The sequence below is a fragment of the Serinus canaria genome, chromosome 2, assembly GCF_022539315.1.
Source record: "Serinus canaria isolate serCan28SL12 chromosome 2, serCan2020, whole genome shotgun sequence".
NCBI classification, from domain to species: domain Eukaryota; kingdom Metazoa; phylum Chordata; class Aves; order Passeriformes; family Fringillidae; genus Serinus; species Serinus canaria.
The window spans coordinates 16298020-16319129 of NC_066315.1; the positions used below are offsets into that span (position 1 = coordinate 16298020).

The window sequence follows — 21110 nt, forward strand, 5'->3', positions numbered from 1 at the left end:
AGGCAGGCCACAAGTGCCACGAGTGGAGTCTCCAATGGGGCACACACAGACCCCACCTGGATCCTAAGCACGAAAAGGAGAACAGCTCACACAATAAATGAAGATAAATAACCAAGAGGTTTGATCTCGACACAACAGCTCTGTCCCAGGCCAGACTGCAGAGCTTCTCCTGCTGCCCACATTTCCTCCCAATTAACACTGCATTACACAGCATTTCCATTCCCAGGGAGACCACCTGGCCCCTCTCTGGAGCCCTTTTGCCCTTGTGGCTGGTCACAGAGCACCAGCTGAGCCTGAGCTCTGGGCTGCTGGGAAAACACATCTCCTGCAAACACCATGGCCCTCCTCCTCCTCCCCGTGCCCACTGCACACAGCAGCTGATGCACAGCAGAGGCCTTATGGAAGGAGTTTTGTTTTACATGGCCCAAGGGGATGGAAACCTAAAAAATGCAATAAAAAATGGAGGTGGTGCAGAGAAGTGAGAAAAAATAAAGACCTTGAGCACAAGCTGGGAGATTGTTTTTCTGACTCTTTGGGGATGTGTTCAGATGGAAGTAGAAATAACTGAGATCCTTGTTCGGAGACCTTTTTTCGGTTTTGTTTATTAATTCTTAAGACAAAGCACATATGTAGAACAGAACTGGGTCTTCCACCCTTCCAGATAAAGCAACAGCTTTTTGTGTGTTGGGGCTTCCAGGTCTGCAGTTTGTCTGGGGCTTCTGGCTGCCACTAGCCCCAGTTTGAGGGTGTGATCAGGGAGGCCACCCATAGGACCCCGTGCTTCCTAAAAGAAACAGGGGCCAGCTGCAGCTTCAGAAGAGGAACATGTCCCCTCCTTCTGTTGGCAAGACCAGCTCCCTGACTTCAGAGTGGTCTCAGGCCCACCACACCTGACAGCCATGACTAAAGCCATGCTCACAGCTTATGGGTGACCTCTTCCTGCAGCTGAAGCACCCTAGCCACTTCCCCTTGCAATATTATATGCTGTAGCACAAGTCAACTCTACAAACCAGCCCAAGCCCTCAACCTACTATTTTCCAAACACAAATAGCATGCAACACTTCCTGATTTGTGGAAGACAAGAACTGGACCTTCACGCGAGGTCATCTCCTGCATTTGTACAGGGCTTGTTTTTTGGCTTTCCCATCAGGTGATGTCTTGTCCACCTTTCTGCAGCATTCAGCAGGCTGCAGACAGCAGAGCAGCTCTCTTGGAGGATATCCTTCCAGGTGCACACAGTAAAGAAACACCTGAGTTGTGCTGAATGCTACCCTGGAGCTACAGTCTATCATTTTATCTCAGTCCAGTCATGCTTTATTTGAACTGAAACTGGGGTTTGATTAATGGTCACATCAGCCAGGTTTCAGAACACCCTCTTGACAACAACCTCAGTTCACCTTTGTGCTGTTGTTGCTCACAGAGGTCCCCACAGTCCTTGGCCCTGCAGTTTGACAATATTACCTGCTGCAGCACCAGCACTAAAGATGCTTTAGGGATGGTCACAGATGACACTGATGTGTTTCCTTCCTGCATACATCATTCCAACACACCTTCTTACCAGTTCATCCAAGCCAAATATCCATAAAGAAAAGAAATGAGCACACATATTGTCTTTTAAGTGCTCCTTCAGTCTTGTTGAGAAATCTTCCAAAACTCATTCTCCACATTTTTTGCATGCAAAAATCAGGTGGCAACTTCAGAACCTATCTTTGCTTTCTAGTGGCTCAGCATAATTGGGCCCAACATAACTGGGCCCAACATAACTGGGCCCCAGTTAATTGGGCCACCAGATTAGGATTCATGCCTCCCCTCTCAGATGTTGTATGCCCAGTATGATCACCTCGCTGGATGGATGCACTGAGACCCTCCTTGCTCTAAGACAGTGGCTATTGTAGGAACTGGTCCAGCAGAGTCTTCAGAAGAGGCAGTTCTTCCTTTCTTAGGATTCTACTTAACAAAACTCATTATTACAAGATTTAATTTCATCCCTATGTTATCTTATTCCAGTGATCTGGGAGCTACCAGACTGAGCACGAAGAGCTGTTCTAAAGCTACTCTGCCATCTCTGGCTCCTCACAGAAGCAGACCAAGTCCCTTTTAGCCAACATGGTTTACCACATTCATCCTTGTCTATACGTGCCTCAGGACTTTGGTCAGCAGTGATCCAACTGCTGTGAGGGATGGCAACAGGTCTCTGCAGCTGCTTTACCTGCCAGTGTGGCTATTTTGTAGTTTGGATAACATCCCATTCAGCATAATCCTAAACAATTTCTCTCCTACAAAACTTCAGGCCTTTCAACATACATGGCCATAGTTATTTAGCTACCCAACCTGCCATAGCACAGAGAGTGCCAGGAACATGAGGAAATTATTTGAATTTCAAACATATATGTTTACATATATGCCTCCCACTGCATATATGTTTATGCAGTGGGAGGCATGAGCTGTGAGAATGCAACACCAATGAAATGTTTGCTGATAGCATATAAAAAGTAACCAGAACAACAGAAAAAAGCAGCATTTTGCTAGAAGTGGACACTGGAAACAAGGACTGTATTTAGGAGCACAGATGGAACCCCACTGAACTGATTTTGGTTTTTCCTCTGCCCATGGCTGGAGAAGGGGGAAGCAGGCAGAGCAGCACTCACAGCCAGCCCCAGTGGTGCCATCCGTGGCATGGCTGCCCACCCAGGCAGCAGGGCTGGGGCTGCAGCCTCTCCAAGGGCTGGAGCAGCGCTGGCACTGAGGAGCTCCATCGCTTGCAGCCTTAGGAGCAAATTCTCCTCTCAGCTTGACAGCACAGTTGATTTTTTTCCTGGCTCCTCCAGTGGGACACATTAAGACCCAAAGCACTGCTTTTAGGCTCTTTCTGCACGATATCCCTTGGAAATGTGCCTTGCTGCCCCTTTTTGGCATGCCAGCCTGGCCTACCAGCTGTCTGGAGCTGGCACACCAGCATGGGCCAATAGAGGGGTATTGCAAAGAGTAGCAGGGAGTTTTTTGCCGCTCCAGCCTGGCAGGTGCCTGAAGTCCTGCTGTGCCCCGGGCTCCTGTCCCACTGTGGGATGCAGGGGAGCCGCAGAGCTCCCATCAGCCGGTGCTGCATCCTCAAGGGAGCTGGCTGCAGGCTGCGGTATGCGGCCAGCAACTGTTGACTTCTTTTTCCGTGCATGGAAGGGTAAGAAACCTTAATTAAAAACATGAAGCCCACAGTTTGTATCACATTCACGATGTTAAACAAGCTCTGGAAATAGAAACACTGTTTTCATTTAAGCTTTCCAACTGTGATCTATGTAATAAAATATGGAGGGGGCGGGCGTGTGTGAGATTTACATGTGATGATTTGGGAGATCTCACTGCTTTAGAGGCTTGTGAGGTGCCGCAGTGCCAACTGCTCCTGCCACTGCCTCTCCACGTTCGGTAATGCCTGCCCCACACACGCTTTTGTTTTGTTCCAGAACTGCTTTCCAAATGGTGCTTTCTGCCCTCAGCTCTTGCTGCTGTGCCTTATTCTGGGTGTGGGTGTGGGATCTGCCAGGCCCTCAGCGACCCGCTGCCCTGGCTGCCTGTGCTCTGCCTAGCTCTGGACAGCCAGGCAGGTGTGCAGTGCACATTTCCACCACTCCCGGGAACCACACATATCCTTGAGGACAGCCACATATCCTGCAAGTGCAACGATCCTCCAAGCCCATACCCAGGCAGCACCAACATCAGTGGACACAGGGAAGGAATATTCTTGCCTTCCCAGATCCTCTTGAGTCACCACCCAGGGAATGAGCATGCATTCCACCACATCAGACAGGCAGAGGGAAGGTTCTTCCAAGGCCACTTGCTCAGTGCCCTGCCAGTGCATGGACTGCCCCTTCTCCAGAGCCTGCCTCAGCCTGCAGGGCCCACAGAAACATGCCATGCCCCACCTGCACCTCCCCTCAGGCTCTGGGGACCAGAACCTGCACCTTACCTAGCAGAGAGAATCACCCTTGCCGTGCTAGAGGGGTTGGGAGAGGGGAGTGGGATGACAACAGAGCAAACAATTGTCTGAGACTGTGAACGACTGAGATCACCCTCCTGTGCTTGATCACCCTCCTGAGCTTGATTTTGGTCAAACCTGTCACTTTCTAAGACTCCTTTTGCTGTGACATAATTATAACAATGCTTCCCATGTCGTAAACAGTTCATCTGAGCATTGCAATGATCAGAGCTGCATGTTTTGCATGAAGCTCCTAATCAGCACGTTAGCTCAGTCTAAAAGAAGGCGTCTGTCTCACACTGCTCCCCTGTGCCTGCTTCTCCCCCAGTTGCTACTGAATGCTCTGGCCAAGTTATGTCCTGAGGGGTAGCCTTACCAGGGCTTTGCCCAAAACTCTGTGGAAGTGCAGGATGCACAGCCTGCACAGGAGCACTCGCGTGATTATTTACATTTTTAGACATTCTGTTTTCTCAGCAGGGTACTGGCAGCAAGTTGTTTGTGTCTTTTGCTCCACTCTGGGGACAGTAATTTTTCTCCCTGGACATTGGGGCGTCTTCAATGCATTGCCCTTCCCCAACCTCTTCCCTGCTTCCCGTCAGCAAATGGAGAAATCACAATCGGGTCGGTGAATCCCGACGCCAAGCTGCCCCTCTTCCAAGAACCCTTTCCCCAATGCGTGTGGCTGTGTGACGTCACCGAGAGCGGCCGTGACGTCACGCACCCGTGACGGCGGGGTGCGGGGATGGGGATGAGCCCCAGCAAGGACTCCACGGCGGCTGAGCCCCGGGGCCGGGGATCCTCGGAGCTCAGCATGTTGCCTCCTCCGTCCCCAGAGCTGCAGCGCCAAGCCAGCGGAGAAGTGCGCACCCTCCGCGGTGGCCTGTGCTGCCCAGGAACACGGGAGGGAAAGGGGGGGCTGATGGTAGGGGGCGGGGGAATACGAGTGGTAGCGGTATGCAGACTCAGGTACTTTAGGGCCACGCTTGCGGGGACAAGGACAGGGACAGAGAGGTGCCATGGAGAGCGTGGAGTCGCGGCTGGTGTCCGGACGAGGGATCCGCGCCGCGCACGTCCCGCCGGGCCCGCAGGCGCAGACGGCTGCTCCCGTTCACCCGCGGCGGTCAAATACCGTCTGAATTACATCCTTGTAAATATTGACTGTGGCCATCTTCTTCGTTCCTGAGCACAGAAAACCAAAACGTTAAGCCCGGCGGGGCCGGGCTTCTGCTCCGCAGGGCTGCGGGGGTGCAGGGGGTGTGGAGCTGCGGGGCCGGAGAAACGGGCACACCCGTGGGAGCGGGCCGGGGGCGACCGTAGACATCGCCGGTAGCTGAGCATCGTGTCTCTGCCGCAGCGCGCTGGCCGCGCCGGGGATGCTAAAGGCAACGGGGCTGTCTCCGGCTTGGGCTGCGGGCTAATTTACAGCCCTTGGGCTTGTAGGGAGGACACACGACTCACAAGAGAAGACGGGGAAGCGTGGTGGGAGATGGTTCCTGGCATGGCATCATTAAACACCGGTGTTAATGAGTGGCACGGGGCTGTGGCTACGCCTCGCGCCCCCGACGGGGGTCTCTCCTGCGGTCAGCGTGACACCAGCCGGTGTCCTCAGCCGCCTTCCCCGGGAGGCTCCCCCATACAGACGGTGAACTGCCCAGCCGTGTACTGCCGTACCCTCAGATGGCCCTGGCCGGACTCCTACCGCCCCTCCACGCAGCGCCCCTCGACGTCGCTCTGCCCGGGCGGAGCCCGTGCCCTGGCTGGGACTGCCGGGGTCCCCTGGCCAGCCGTGACTCCCCCCGGCGATGGGGAGCGGCAGTCCCGACAGTGTGAGTGGCTGCGCGGCGGCTGTGCCTCCGGGCTCTGCGCATTTGGTGGTCGTTAAAAACAATTTGTTTCCCTCCCCGTTCGGGGAGGGGGAAGGAGAAAATCATTCCGGGGGAGGGGAAGGGAGGAAAAGGGAAGGGAAAAGGGGGGAAAAAAGGAGTGAGAGAGAGAGAGAGCAAGCGAGACAGAAACACCAAAGCCGACAGAAACCCCGCGCTCCGAACTATTGCGACACAGAGCGAAGAGCGCGGCGAGGGCTGGCGGCGAGGTGCGAGTGGGAGCGGGCCGGGCCGTGGGAGCGGGCCGGGCCGAGGAAGCGGACCGGGGTTGGGTGGGGGGGCCGTGAGAGCGGGCCGGGCCGTGGGAGGGGCGGGCTGCCTCCCCCCCCGTGGGTGGGCAGGCGGCGCCCGGTGCCTCCGCGCTGCCCCCCCGCCGGTCGCGCCGGGCGGGTCTCGGCGGTTCGGCGCGGCTGCCCGGTGACCGCTGCCGCCTCCCCGCAGCGCACAGCGAGCCCCCGCACCTCGGAGCCGGCGGCCAGCACGACGGCGGCCCCCAGCCCCCCACCATGAACACCATCGTCTTCAGCAAGCTCAGCGGCCAGGTGCTTTTCGAGGAGGACGCCAAGGAGCGGGAGCGGAGCGGCCGGTCCTACGTGGGGGTGGTGGAGGGCCCGCACCACGCCGAGGTGCTGCTCCCCGACAGCCCGTCCATCAAAGAGAGCCTCAGCCTGCGCAACCGGCGGACGGGGTATGCCGTGCGCTCGTCTCCGCGCCGCGCACCGGCTTCGGGGGCGGCCCTACGCTCCCGGCCGCCGCGTCGCCGATTTGGGGTTGCGAGATGGGTTTCTAGCTCGGTCTTTGCCCGCGGCCCCGGGTTCGTATTTTCTGGGATTCTCATTCCGCAGCTACGGTGGGAAATTCCGGCAATAGGTGATGCAGGGACGTCCGATTGGGCTGGAATGTACCAGACAGAGCGCTCCTGTCCTGCTGTGCTTGACCTCCCCCTCTGCCTCCGAACAGAAATAAACCGGGAACACCGGTCCTCCACGGGCTTGTTCGGACGCTTCATCTGATTAAAGTCTCCAAAACGGAGGCGCCAGGCGGGACGTGTGAGAGCTGGGGGCCGGGGCGGCGGCGCGGCCGATCCCCGCCGGCAGTGCCGTGGCAGCGGGGCTGGGGCGGGCGGGCACCGCGCGGCCCCGGCACTTGTTCCACCGTCCCCGCGGGTTCGCAGCGCGCCGAGCGAGCGGGCGGGAAGGAGCTGCCTTGTCCGTGCGTTCCCAGGGATGGCATTCAGAATGAACTCGCGCGATGTCAGTCGGGGGCTGGATAACGGGATATTAGGATCGGGTTTGCTAAAACGGCAGCTGAGACTAAGCCGCCCGAAGCCTGTTTTTGGAGGGTGTTTTTTTATTGTTTGTTGGTTTTTTGAGGGTCGGGCTTATTTTTTTTTTTGGTTACTGGAACAGGTGAAATAGAAGGTGATGAGAGGACGTGCGAGCTCTGGCGTGTTGACAGCCGTAGCTCGGAGGGTTGAACTGGCGTGTGCTGACCAGACATTTCGGGTCAGCGTTACAAAGTAAAGATCGAGGAGCACAGTCAGGCGCCTGCGAAACCGCGGAGTCCGGGGGAGTAGCTTGTACTGACCAATTTCCTCCGTAGCGATTGCATCAGCTCGCAGTTTTACCGGCGCTGCTGGCCGAGAGGACGCAGGTGTGTGTCACCGGGATGTTGTTGCAGCCGATCACGGCGGAGCGGGGCTGCCGCGGGATCCGGCGAGGCAGCGGCGCGGCCCGGCCCAGCCCGGCCCCGTGGCGCCCCCTGCCGCCGCCGGCGGCACCCAGCGCTGCCCGGAGCCCCTCCGCCGCGCCGCGCTGCCGCCGGCCCCAGCCCGCCTCCGGGCTTTCCGTAGCACTCCTCCGATCTTGTTCGCTCACTTTTTATTGTAGGTCTTCATCTACAAAGGGACTTTTTTTTTTTTTTTTTTTTTTTTAACGGAATCCGGCAAACGCTGTTACTCGGCAGGCGCGGGGCTTTGCGGGCTGCCTCGCGTCGCTGCCGGCGGCAATGGAAGCGGCATGCCGGCTCCTCCAGGAGCACCGCTCGCCGCCGGCTTCGAGGGGGGAAATGATCCAGGAGCTGCTCGGTGCCGCGGGTAACTCTTGAGTATCAGAGGGAAATAATCCCGGGCAGGGGAATCAGGCTGGGCTGGCCCCGGGTAACGCGCACCACAGCTGCGGGATGCGCGGCCGGTCGTGCGAGGTGCGGCCTGGCCGCGCTGGAAAGACAGAAGGACGCTACTGTGGTGAGGTGCCGAGCACCGAAAACATCGGGACCCTCTCTCCGGCGGAGCCCTGGCCCCGCTGAAATCCCCGCGGGGCCGCCGCCCGGGCCCGCAGCATTACCGCGGCCCCACGGGGAGTTCGGAGAGCTGGAGGCATCACCTCCTCTAGAGCAGTTGTCCGTGCCGAGGGTTGCGGCTGTGGAAATCCCCGAACACCCCGCGAGGACCGGGCTCGGCTTCTCCAGGCCGGGCCCACCCCGAGCTGGTCCCCCATCGGATGGGGCGCACCCACCGCACCCGCGCAGGGGAGCCCGGGTTCAGGAGGGGCAGCGGGCAGGTCCCGGGGCCGGGCACGGGCAGCGGGCAGCGGGCAGGTGTCCCGCTGCTCCGCTCCCCTCCTCAGCGCCCCTTCTCCGCGGCAGGGCGCGGCAGAGCGGCGGGAAGGTGCGGCACAAGCGGCAGGCGCTGCAGGACATGGCGCGGCCGCTCAAGCAGTGGCTCTACAAGCACCGCGACAACCCATACCCCACCAAGACGGAAAAGATTCTGCTGGCCCTCGGCTCCCAGATGACCCTGGTGCAGGTAAGGAAGGGAACCCCTTACCCCCACCTCTAAAAGCCTCTCCGAGGCGTTTCATGGACGGGAGGGATGGAGACAGCATCTGCCAAAGCTCCTCTGAGAGCTGAGCAAAGGACAATGCTGGGTATCGGGGTGCAGCCAGCAAGACCGGGGCTCCTGTGCACATCCTTCTTCCACTCTCCCCTGAGCTCCCCCACGCCAGCAGCACTGTCTCTCTCAAACAAGAATTACCACATCTTAGCTATCATGGCTGGAGAACTGCTAAAGACAGTCAGCAAAAAGTGTGTGCTTGCACTTCTAGGAATAGATGCCCTCATCCTTTCATCTCATTCATAAATACAATGAAAATAATTTTGCTTAGTCTTTAAAAATTCTCAAGTAAAAAATATCGGTCTTAGGAGAATTCATCACAGAATAGAAATTGTTGAGGAAATTTCAGGGAGCTACTCTTCCCTTTTAAAAAGAGGGAAGGATAGAAACTGTTCTATTGTTCTGATAATAATTGTCATCACTTGTTGCACAGACATCAGCGTTACCACACACACTGTGTGCACTGGCTCAGCACACACAGCCTTGCAGGAATTATCATTGGAATATAGTTAGACATGGGGAGGAATTGTTTTGCTCTCAGGTAATTCTCCCCTGAAGTGACTGGCAGTTTTGCTGTAAGAGGCATAAATTGTCCTGAAAATGTTTATAAATCTCACTTCTTTGTTCTCTTTGCCATCTGGTACTCTACTGAAATATGTGGTTAAATGCTCTCAGTTGCCGAGTGATGCTACCTCAGGTCTGGATGCTGCAAAGATTTATGCATTGTGAATAATCTAATTTCCTTACTGCAAGCTACTGCTAGGTGTGTAAAATGAAACCCATGTGTTTGCAGGATTGGGTCCTCATCACTCTGCCTAACACGTTATGTGTCACCTTGCAAAGAGCACAAAGAGATCAAAGTAACCTAAAGTATTAGAAAAAAAACAGGTGGTAATTCAGCTTTATTATTTTGAGTGCCTCTTCAAAAAAAACTGTGCTATGGACTTCAATTCTAGTAATGGCAAAATGGGAAATTTTTACACTTCAGTCCCTCACTATGAAAATATTGCACTAGGAAAAACACTATAGCTTTGACAAAAATAATATTAATGTCTCAGAAAATGCCAGTTATAACTGGAAGATATAGTTAAAACAACTTATCTTGCTTTTAAAAAATATACATGAAAGGTTGAAACTATGATTACATAAACACTATCCCTTCAATGGCACAACTCAATAGGAGTATTTTATTGGACTATGGCTCTTAGAATCCCCCTGTATTTTTACATGAGATTTAAAACATATATCCAGAATATGTGTTGGGATGCTTTCACAGTAGTGACATCTTGAGGTGTTCTGCTGTTCTTTTAAAAATGCCTCAGAATGAAGAGAGAAGGGAGAAGAGCTGGTGGGTTTTTGCAGAATTTCTCTCATGGCAGCTTTGATAGATCCTGATGGGGATAAGAAGTGTTAGCCTTTATAAAAGCTTCAAGTGGGCCATGGCCACTTCTCCACACTTTATGTAGAGTTTTATGATCTACATAAAGTGTAGAATAAAATTAAAAAGATTCAGGGAGGGCTGCTTTTAGCTCTGTTAGACTCTTGTGGATTTATGCTGAAGCTGAATTTGACCACTTTTGTTTCTATGAACTGTAATATTTGAAAGAACTCTGCAAAGAGGCATATCTATCTTCATTTACAGAAGCACAACATCAAAGAGAAATTCCAGGTGTTTTTTTTCATCTTTTTGTGCAATGCTCTTTTAATCCAGGAATTCGATAGCATCTGCATGAGATGAAAATACATATGTCTGGCACCAGCAGTAATTCCTGAGCCACAAAGAGCTGAACAGCACACACCCTACACCCTACACCCTACTTTTTGGATGCTTAAAAAGAACAAGATTGTAATTCAGTTCAAAATTTTTGTTCTCTAAGAGTGAGAGAGGACATGCCAGGGTGTGGTCCCGGTCACACTGGGTACATCTGAAATAGCTTTCCTGAAGGCTGTGCTCTCTCAGACAAGTGGTGTAACCAAGAGCAGGTTTGGGACTGGGCTGTGGGTCTGTTGGAAAGCTTTGCATCTGTCCCAGGAGAGGCACTTTGCAAAAGCATCAACTAGGGTTGCCTATAAATTGTTTTTCTAATCTAGAAAATTGTTGGATATCATTGGAGAACCAGGAATCAGTGTCTGATGTTTCTTCTGGGTTAAATGCCTTCCCATTTGCTGACCTGTCTCATATTTCCTACACTTTCTACATTTCTCAGTGTTGTCCCGTGGTGTTTGCTCCCACAGTTTTCCCCTCCTGTGGAGGCTGTTGTCTGCTGATATCTGCTACCTCTTCCCAGCATCCCTCATGTGCTGACACCTTGTTGTCACAAGCCATTGGGAAGGCAAAAGATACTGTTGAATATCCCTTTGAGTTTCTGACAAAATCTCATTTAGAGAATGAATGGTTGGAGTGGTTTTTTTGTTTTTCACCTGACTGATGACCTTGGAAAAGGTCTTCAGAGGCTGCCTGGGAGATGATGGTGGTCACAGTAATTTTGATCATACAGAAGAAATACTCTCCTCCCTGTGCTTTGATCATACTCTTCTCCCTGTGCTTTTATTTAACCTAATGAACCTTATTCCAGGATGTACCATCTATCCAAAGGAGCATTTTTCAGGACCATGGCATAGATAAAAACAATTCTTCTGTTAGACAGAGAGGTGAACATCCATCCCTGTTTTTTTTTTTTTACTTTTGTTATTAGGACAAAGTAATGACATGCTAATGACTAATAACTTTTGCATCTGCATGTCAAATCTTCCACAATTTTATTTTCATTTGTTTTTCTATCACTCAGTTGGCTGATTTTAAATTATTTTGTTCTACTCATTAATACTTTGGCCTACCCCACTGTTCTTGGGTGCAGTGGGGGACTATTCCAGATGCATGTCCGGCTGAGGTGCTGAAGAAAAGTCAGACTCTTTCAAGGAGGTAGGATTTTGCAGGAATCATAAATCATCTTGTTTCTTAAGTAGTAGCAGCAAAACCTGGGGCAAATTCTGGGCTGACTTACTCCTGTGCAGGCCAACAAGGTCTTTGGGAGTCCTCAAGGCAAATGTTATTGCAGATTTCAGTCCAGCAGTCCAAAGTTTTCTACTTCCACAACTGCCAAAGCAGGAAACCAAAAAAGCAATATAGTTTGAAAAGGCATTTTATATTTTACTCCAATTAGATTCCAATTCAGAATCCAATAACTTGTCCTATTAATATGCTACATTTTCATTTCTATTATTACCATAGTATTTGATTTATTTTATTTTAAATTTTGGTTTAGATGTTCTTGTGAAATAAAAAAGAAAAATGGCAGTATATTTCTTTCAGAAAGAAATATGAATATGTGTATTGTTGGAAAGAAGGTTTTTCAATACAAAGATTTGTATATCAGTCGTGCTGCAATGGATTTAATAATATTCAGATTTATAAAGGCATATCTGGATTACTGGAGGAAGTGAATCACTTGATGTCTGTTCTCTTTCTGAAAGTTTGGCTGCTGTTAAGCACTGAAGCAGAACAAATTACAATAAAATTGAAGATGTGTCTTCAGAAGTAAAGCCAGAGGGTCAATATTTCATGATGCTGATATAAGTACCTGATGCTCTTAGAGAACAACTGAACTGCTGTAAAAAATGAATGCTGGAAAGCACATCTATTATCATTCCCCTTGGGTTTTGTCTTTTTACTTCTCAAAGAACTACAGGATTGATACTTTACAAGAATAGTGAGTTTCATCATGTGTTTTTTCGAGATACTTACTTCTTGGGAGGTTTGTGTGACAAAGACTTTCCCATTGGCTTTTATCTAAATAATTTTTTGGGGGTTTTTTTGGTTGTGGTTTGTTTTTTTTTTTGTTTTGTTTTTTTTTTTGGTTTTTTTTTTTTTTTTGTTATTTTTGGAGATTACAGTAGCACAGTTTGGGACCACGGGAAAGGTTGGATGTTTTTGGCAGCTTTCATTGTTTCTTTTTGTAATGGTTTAGGTAAGTGTGTTGCAAACTGGCACTCTTTGTGAGTGGGACCTACAGCAGTGGACAGACAGGTTTTTAAAGACCACATGGATGGATGATGTAACATTTGGGGCTGGTTGAAATGGGTGGTAAAACTGTTGTTGTCTTTGAAGGAGACAGGTGGTGGCTGGAGGTCAGGGTGGGCGAGCTGACTGGTGCAGCCTGTGGCCACGCAGCCTGCTCCAGTCCACACACCTGCAGGTTGTCCAAGACTGAAGAGTGAGAGAGGTGTTGACTCTCTCGTGTCTTAGAAATCAGGATTTTCCAGCAACATGCCCCAGTGCCCAAAAGCTGGAAAGCAGCTAGAGATTACCCCATCATACATTAAGCTAGAGATTACCCCATCATAGATTAAGCCTTTAATGGATTTGACTAACTTTCCTTTCTTCCAAGGCTTTAATGGGCCTTGTAATTGCATTTGGGATAAGAGTTTCTAGAGTGAGTTTGCTGCTTCTTGCTTTAGTTAAATGTTTCTTTTCTAAAAGCTGACTTGAGGTTCTTTCAGAATGATAGAATCATTTAGTTTGGAAAAGACCTTTATAATCACTGAGTCCAACCATTAACCCAGCACTGACAAGTCCACTGCTAAACCATGTCCCTAAGCACCCTGTGTACTTTTCTTTTAAATACCTCCAGGGACTCAGCCATGGTAACTTTCACTGGCAGCCTCTTCCAATGCCTGGCAATCCTTTCTGTAAAGAATTTTTTCCTGATATCCAATCGAAACCTCCTCTGATTCAATTTGAAGCCATTTCCTCTTGTCCTATCACTTGTCACTTGGGAGAGCAGACTGACCCCCTACCCACAACCTCCTTTCAGGTAGTTGTAGAAAGCAGTAAGATCTTCCCTGAGCTTCCTTTTATCCAGGATAAACCCCCCCTCCAGATCCCTCAGCTGTTCCTCATCAGACTTATGCTCCAGATCTTTCCCCAACTCTATTGTCCTTCCATGGATTTTATCCAGCACCTCAGTGTCCTTCCTGAATTGAGGGGCCCAGAACTAGACCCAGCTGCAGCCTCACCAGTGCTAAGCACAAGGGTACAACCACTGCCCTGGTCCTGCTGGCTCCATGTTATGGTACAGTACTTGAAATTGTTAGAAATGCCTCTGCCTGAATTAGGATGCAAACCAGACCATATGCCAAAGGATTGCAGTCTCTGCAATCACACTATTGCTGATCCAGGCCAGGATGCCATTGGCTTTCTTGGCCAACCGGACACTTGCTGGCTCATGTTCAGCTGATGTCAACCCTTGGATCCTTTTCCAGCAGGCTTCTTTCCATCCAGTTCCCCCAGGCTGTAGTTCTGCAGGGGTGGTTGTGACCTGGGGCAGGCACTTGGCCTTGTAGAACCTCATGCCACTGGCCTTGGCCCATGGATCCAGCCTGTCCAGCTCCCTTGTGGAGCCTTCCTGCCCTCCAGGAGATCCACACTCCCACCCAGTCTACAAACTGACTGAGGGTGCCCTCTGCCCCTTGTCCAGATCATTGATAAAGCTATTAAACACAACTGGCTCCCAGTACCAAGTCCTGGGGAACACCACTGGTGACCAGTGACCAGCTGGATGTAGCTCCATTCACCAGCACTCTCTGGGCCCAGCCATCCAAACTGTTTTTTACCCAGCAAAGAGCACACCCACCCGAGCCATGGACAGCCAGCTTCTCCAGGAGATGCTGTGGGAAATCATGTCAAAAGTTTTACTGATGTATGACACATCCATAGCCTTTCCCCCATTGACTAAGGGGGTCACACAGTCATAGCTGAAGATCAGGTTGGTCAAGCAGAACCTGCCTTTCACAAATCCTTGCTGGCTGGGCCTGATCCCCTGATTGTCTTGTATGTGGTGTGTGATGGCACTCAAAATCACCTGCTCCATAAAGAGCAGGAGGACAAGGTGCAATATATTTATCTCATTATGAAATAATGATCAAATACTACTATTCCCTTCTCTCTTAGCAGAAGACTTAAAACATGACTCATCTTTTCATATTGATATGCAGAAAGCAAAGCAATGGCATGGGAAGAATGAGCCCAAAATAAACCAAGAGTACCATGCAGAAATCACTCCTACTAAATTTAATTGCTTTTATGTATGAATCACACTAATACTACCCTATCTTTTCTGTAAATGGCACTTCAGTGATGAAAAATTTCAATATGTAATAGAATGAAGCATAATGAAATCTTTATTGTGAGAGGTTGGAAAGCGTCAGTTTGGTAAATTGCTACAGTAACAGCAATCCTGTTGATTGGGATGCTGGATTGATCCATCTCTACTGTTAAATATCTAATTTCAGAATTACACTGCCATGCAGCTTCAGCTGAGCAGTCTGGTGTGACTTTGCTAACAGCATTAGAAAGCGCATGGATTCCAGTCCACCCTATCTCATCTGCTGTAAAAATTACTGTGTAAATACAAAGATTACAAGCAAGTAGTATCAGAAGAGAATTCAAATTACTTTGCCAGCTACAGTTGTGGTTTTCTCACCTGTCATAGCAAACTACATGGCTTGTAAAGTTACGTCTTTGCCATCTGAGCACTGATCCAGTGCTCACCATATTTTCATAACCCTGTTTCATGTAAACGTGATTTTAAGTAAAATTGAAGTTACAGGCAGAAGGCACCACTGCTAGGTTCTAGCTGGGATTCTCAACTGAAGCTTTGCTTTTTCTTTAGGCACATAGTGTTTATTTTTTCTCATAATCACTTTAGAAGAAATTATTGATCCAGAATAATTAGACAGATACTTGTGATTTATACAGTAACCTAAGCTACAGCAAACAGATGACAAGACTAGGGCCAAAATCCAACACTAAGGTCTACAGTTTGGCTCTCTGTTAAGTGGGGTAGCATGTATTGATAGAACATGTATGAACTTGCTTTGCAGGTTGGTGTAAATTAAATGGTGTGATCGTTCCCAGGTCAGAATATGCTGACAGTAGTCTGGCTTTTTCTTTGTGCATGTTCACAACACAAAGATGTGAACAGGGCTGTGGGCTGCTAACATTCTTTACATTCTGCTTTGCAAGTGATGTTACACTGCCTCCTTCTTGCAGAGGTCATGGCAAAATGCATTTATTCCTGCCAGGGTTAAATAGTACTTTAAACACCTTATTTATCATTAAGCAAGTATCATTAGAATGTAGGTCACTTGTCTCTGCTCTTGCCCATAGTAAAGATAGAGTTGTCAGTATTTTCTATCTTTTTGAGTTGCAGTAGAGTCAAGGCCAGCATTTTCTCAGGTGTGCTTTCATGCAAAGTCACTGCAAGTACATGCACCCCATTTGGTGGTTTAATTAGCACTGCTGGCACTGAAGAGTAGACTGTGCCTTTCTGCTCATTCGGTGCCTAAAACACTGTGGAATACTTGTGTTTGAGCCTGACTTTGTAATGTACCTGTATGCTAGAGGGATACCAACTTGAATCCATTTTCCTAAGTCAAACTCTGGAAAATGCTTTGAAGTTGGGAAGGAAGACAAAGCAGACTATTGTTTAGTAGTCACCTTGTGAGGAATTGCATCTTTACTGTATTTTAAACTGTTCATGACAAAAAGAGTTTGTAAAATCAGCTTCTCTGTAGAGCAAATGGTGGATTTCTGCAGTGAGTCAAACTACATTGTCCTCTGTGAAAGACTTTCCTGATGCCCACGGCTTGTCAGATTAGGAGTTCTGATAAAGTGCAAGGGAGAATTTGAGCTTTTATATATACAAATTTAGAATGTCTTTTTCTGTTCAATAGCCTTATTGTAGCCTATATAAATATCAAAGGAAATATTATATATTAGTTTAATTTAGGAACTTGGTAATATATTAAAGGTTCATATTAAAAGTTCAGGGTTTTATCTTTAAAAAAAAAAAAAAATATAAAACTGGTATTTGGGACACCTTAATTGAAACCTTGTGATAATGTGTTTTTGCTAACACTTGGGAAGGGTGGGAAGCCTGAAATTGCCTTCCTGTATGAGATTCCTGCTCTGCTCAGTGGTAATTTTGTGGACTTCTGTTCATATTTCACTTGTTTGTGGTCCCCTTGAAGCATACACAAAACTCTTGAGGGCTCTATGGATTGCTTGATTTGCCTAATTTCCAAGGGAAGCTAATACACACGTTTGTATGCAGGTATCAAACTGGTTTGCCAACGCAAGACGTCGCCTGAAGAACACTGTCAGGCAGCCAGACCTGAGCTGGGCTTTACGAATAAAACTGTACAACAAATATGTTCAGGGAAATGCTGAGCGACTCAGCGTGAGCAGCGATGACTCATGCTCTGAAGGTTTGTTGATGCTCTTTCATCAATTTTAAACTGATTAAAATATATTTAGAAAGCATCAGAGACCCTAAGTTAGCTCTAATTTTTAATCACAAATACCCTCAGTGGATCTGCCTTTATAGTTTTTGTGAATTAGGTGCCTCTTTTGGCTCCCGACTGCTGCGCAGCCTTGCAAAGCAGGATTGTGTAAGTTGTTCAAGGTGGCAATCTGGCTGCATGTTATTATATTTCATTGCTGCTAGAAAGATAATTGTTTGTTCATTACATTCTACAAGCCTATTCCTTTAGTCTGCATTAAAGGAAAAAAATTGATTACATTTGTTGGTATAAAGAAATGAGAAATCATTTGACTGTTCCTTTCCTTCGTGGAAGGGCTATAGCAATATACATCATTAAAGGATTGATTCGTGGGGCATCTTAGATGGGAAACTGAATATTACTGGTATTTAAAAATATGTATTCTGCTAGCAGCTGCTTTCCATAAAGGGTGTACTGGAATTCTCTTTCTTGCTCAAATTAACAAAAGCAGGATTTTTTTTTCAATGTACCTTGTATTTTTAATAGAATTCTCGTATTAATTCTGTCTGTGAGTGCTTTTTTTAGACAGTTGTTACATGGAGATACAATGACAGGAACAAATCCTACAGAACATTGTCAGAAATCTGTATGTGAATTTTTAGAAGAGTATGTCTCAGTCTGTACTCAATTTTAAATATCTTTGTTCCAATTTCAGTCTGTACTCACATTTCTTGAAAAATGTGGGAATGTACTCACATTTCTACTCACTTCCCTTGAAAAGATTGCTTGCAGAACAATTAAAAGAGTAAGTTTAAGCAAATGTACCTAAATATTCTGTGGTGTTGAGGCAAACCAAATTTCAAGTTATGATAGTAATAATTCAGCCTATTCGTACAGCTTTTTAAATGCTTATTGAGTTAGGGCACTTTCCATTTTTTTTTCTACCTGTCTTGTGTTACTCATGAACAAATTAGACTCAAAGACTTTTCTATAGCTAATTAATTTCGAATACCTGGAACATCTGAGAATCATGGGAACTACTATGAGCAATGTGTGAATAGAAGAAAATGAAAATCAGTGTCTAATGCTGAAGTTAGTGTCTAGTTTCAGTTATACTTATCACAATTCAAAACATGTAGAGAAAGCCTCATGTTAAATGTTAAGTACTCAAAGTATTACTATATCTTTGATCTTTTGTTTTCAGATGGAGAAAATCCTCCAAGAAACCATATGAATGAAGGGGGATATAACAAACCAGTTCATCACACTGTGATTAAAACTGAAAGTTCAGTAATAAAAACAGGAGTGAGACCAGAAGCAAGTGCCAATGAGGATTACGTGTCACCCCCCAAATACAAAAGCAGCTTATTGAATCGTTACCTAAATGACTCATTGAGACACGTCATGGCTACTAATGCAGCTATGATAGAAAAAACAAGGCAAAGGAATCATTCTGGTTCATTTAGTTCCAATGAATTTGAGGAAGAACTGGTGTCTCCATCATCATCAGAGACAGAAGGCAATTTTGTCTATCGGACAGGTAAGGGATATTTTTCTGCATGATTTCTATTACAGACATCTTCTGTAGACATTGGCTCCTAGAATAAGTGTCACCTGATTGTGCCTTTTATGAGACTTCTGTCCATCCTCTCATATCCCAGTGGATAATTCCTGTCCATCTTCTTGCATGAGAGTGGATTACTCCTGCCCATCCTCTCATACCAGAGTGGATAAATCCTGTCCACCCTTTCATTTTCTGGAGAAGTTCTACCTGCACCATTACAGTTTAGTCCAGTTATTGACTGCTAATGAAGCTGGTTTGCTTTTCAAATGGAGCAATGGGGATAATTTTTGAAATGACTCTTACAGGCCACTTTTTTCAGCACTAAGACAAGCCTAAGGAACGAGAAAACTCTTGCATATTCTGCTACAATAAGGGAGGACTAGAGGAGGACTGAAGTTCTCCAGGGCCACAGCTGGGAGGAGGAAGAGGGCTTTGAAATTTCAAGGCGGCTGTTTGTGACACTTACATGAGTCATATGTCCTTCAGTGGAGTGAACACCTTCTCCTGTTGCACAGCACCTTTCTGTCCTCAGAGTGCCTTGTCCAGTATGTGACCCTTTGGTGCTCATGCTTCTCTTAAGAATACAGGCATTAGTGAAGACTCATTTCTGCATCACTCTCCAGAGCTAAGGGGCCACTGACTGGGCCATTAAATACCTTGCTGTTTTTTGAAGGGTTACACATAGTTTATTATTTTAATTTTATCAATAAAAACATACAAGTGTGATGTAATGTCATCCACTGTATTAACAGTCAGAGCAAGGCACATGGGACTGCCTGGCTTATGCCAATAAATTGCTGTAAATCAGGGCAAGATCAGGACTTGCTTAAATTCCCATGAGTCCGGGGGTGCTGGAAGGCTCCTCTTGTGGAACCTATGTATTTCTTTGGGACATAAGGTAAAAAAAAATTAATTTTGAAAAATATGAAGTTTTGCACCCCAGTCTCTGAAGGTCTCCACCAGTGTCTCAGGATTTTGACTCATTGCAGCAGCCTCTGGTGTTGTCCTGGGCCTTTCTTGGCAGGTTATTCTGCCAGGGACCTCCCTGAGGGCAGCATCACTTTAGGGATGGATATTGCTGAAAAGTACTGGAGGATTTTGCAGTAAAGTTAATACAGATTTAGAGTTTGTACTTGGTTCCCCTTGACTTCCTTGGCAGGCAGGTTCAGGTGCCTTTACAACTTCTCCAGTTTGCAGCCTTTGCCCTCTCTTTTCTGGCACATTTCCTGTGGGGTTTTTTGTCCATGTGGAGGGGCCACAAGGCTGAGTTCTGTTGGTGGGGATTAGGAGGATGTTTGTGTGTGCAGATTTTTGGGAATGACCAGAGAATGAGTGGGGGCCCTGTAGAGAAATGGGGTCTCCTGGAGAGAAAGAATAGTGCATGCTCAATTAATAAGTTTCAAAATAAACTCTCTCTGCTCATGGTTTTTTCTTTTTATTTTGAACATACCAAATGCATTTGGTCTGCATTATAAGTATATTGTCTGCCAAGCTTTATTTTTGAGTGAAAAGTTACTCAAGAGCAGATGCAGAAGCTCAGATATGTAAACTTCTGTTTTTTTGTACTTTATACCATAATCTAAAAATGGATGCAACGACTTTCTAAAATTTATAATAAATTTACTACTGGATTAAGTTCTTCTTGACAAATTTCAAGCTGCACTGAAAAATATGGTCATTAATGTGAAGGCTGAGGGAGGCACACTGTAACTGTGTAAATTCACCAGCTGTGCTGGAATGACTGAAAACTAGTATACTTGTTCTTAAAGTTCCTAAGTGACATTCCTGAAACTCCTTTTGAGAGGGTATTTAATTCAGTTCCTAAATACCTTCCTTAACATTTTCACTTCTTTTGAGAACAGACTAGCAGCTCTTAGGATATAGTTTTATTTGTTTTGCACTTCGAAAGCAGACAAGCAGTATATAGAAAGAAAAAAAGATCATATATACATATACACATGATATACATATGATATATATGTGCATGATGTTTTTACTGTATCGTTGATATATATGTGTGAACATTCAGGACATACAGGTACAAATGGGCTTTTTTCAGTTACAAGATTACAGTCCCATTGATGATTTTCTGATGTTACACATGCAGGAATTAAACTTTTCATGAAGAAAGCATATATTTTCAAGGTATTGTCCATTTATGAAAATTACCTTCAAATAGATGAAATTGTCCACATGCTTGTTAGGTAGGGAGAGATAAATAAGGATGATATACTTTTAAAATGTTTTTTCTTTGTAATTTGAATATCTGGGTTGGCAATTCCCAGTGCAGTACAGTACTAGACATATATCTGTGTTTTCCCTAAAATAGCTGTAATACATTTGGGTTAAGCAAATAACAGGGTATGGCTGACTTTACCACTCTTACCTTCCTGAAAGTGGCAAGTGTATTTTTAAGTGAGATGTCACCACTTACAAGTTCCACACTGCAATTTTTTGTGGTGCAAAACAGCTAATTTTTAACACAAAGGAGCTGTTGCAGGATTGTCAAGTCCCTAC

At 47.1% G+C, this 21110-nt stretch overlaps 1 protein-coding gene across 1 annotated transcript in view; it reads left to right on the top strand.

The window, feature by feature from the left end:
• Positions 1–5456: 5456 nt before the first annotated feature.
• MKX (mohawk homeobox) overlaps positions 5457–21110 on the top strand; it is a 49491-nt gene continuing 33837 nt past the window's right edge. Inside the window, exons 1-5 of the mRNA XM_050970522.1 lie at positions 5457–5796; positions 6295–6541; positions 8500–8659; positions 16861–17014; positions 18234–18569. Of these exons, the coding sequence (XP_050826479.1) occupies positions 5457–5796; positions 6295–6541; positions 8500–8659; positions 16861–17014; positions 18234–18569 (1237 nt within the window). The remainder of the gene's footprint in view (positions 5797–6294; positions 6542–8499; positions 8660–16860; positions 17015–18233; positions 18570–21110) is intronic.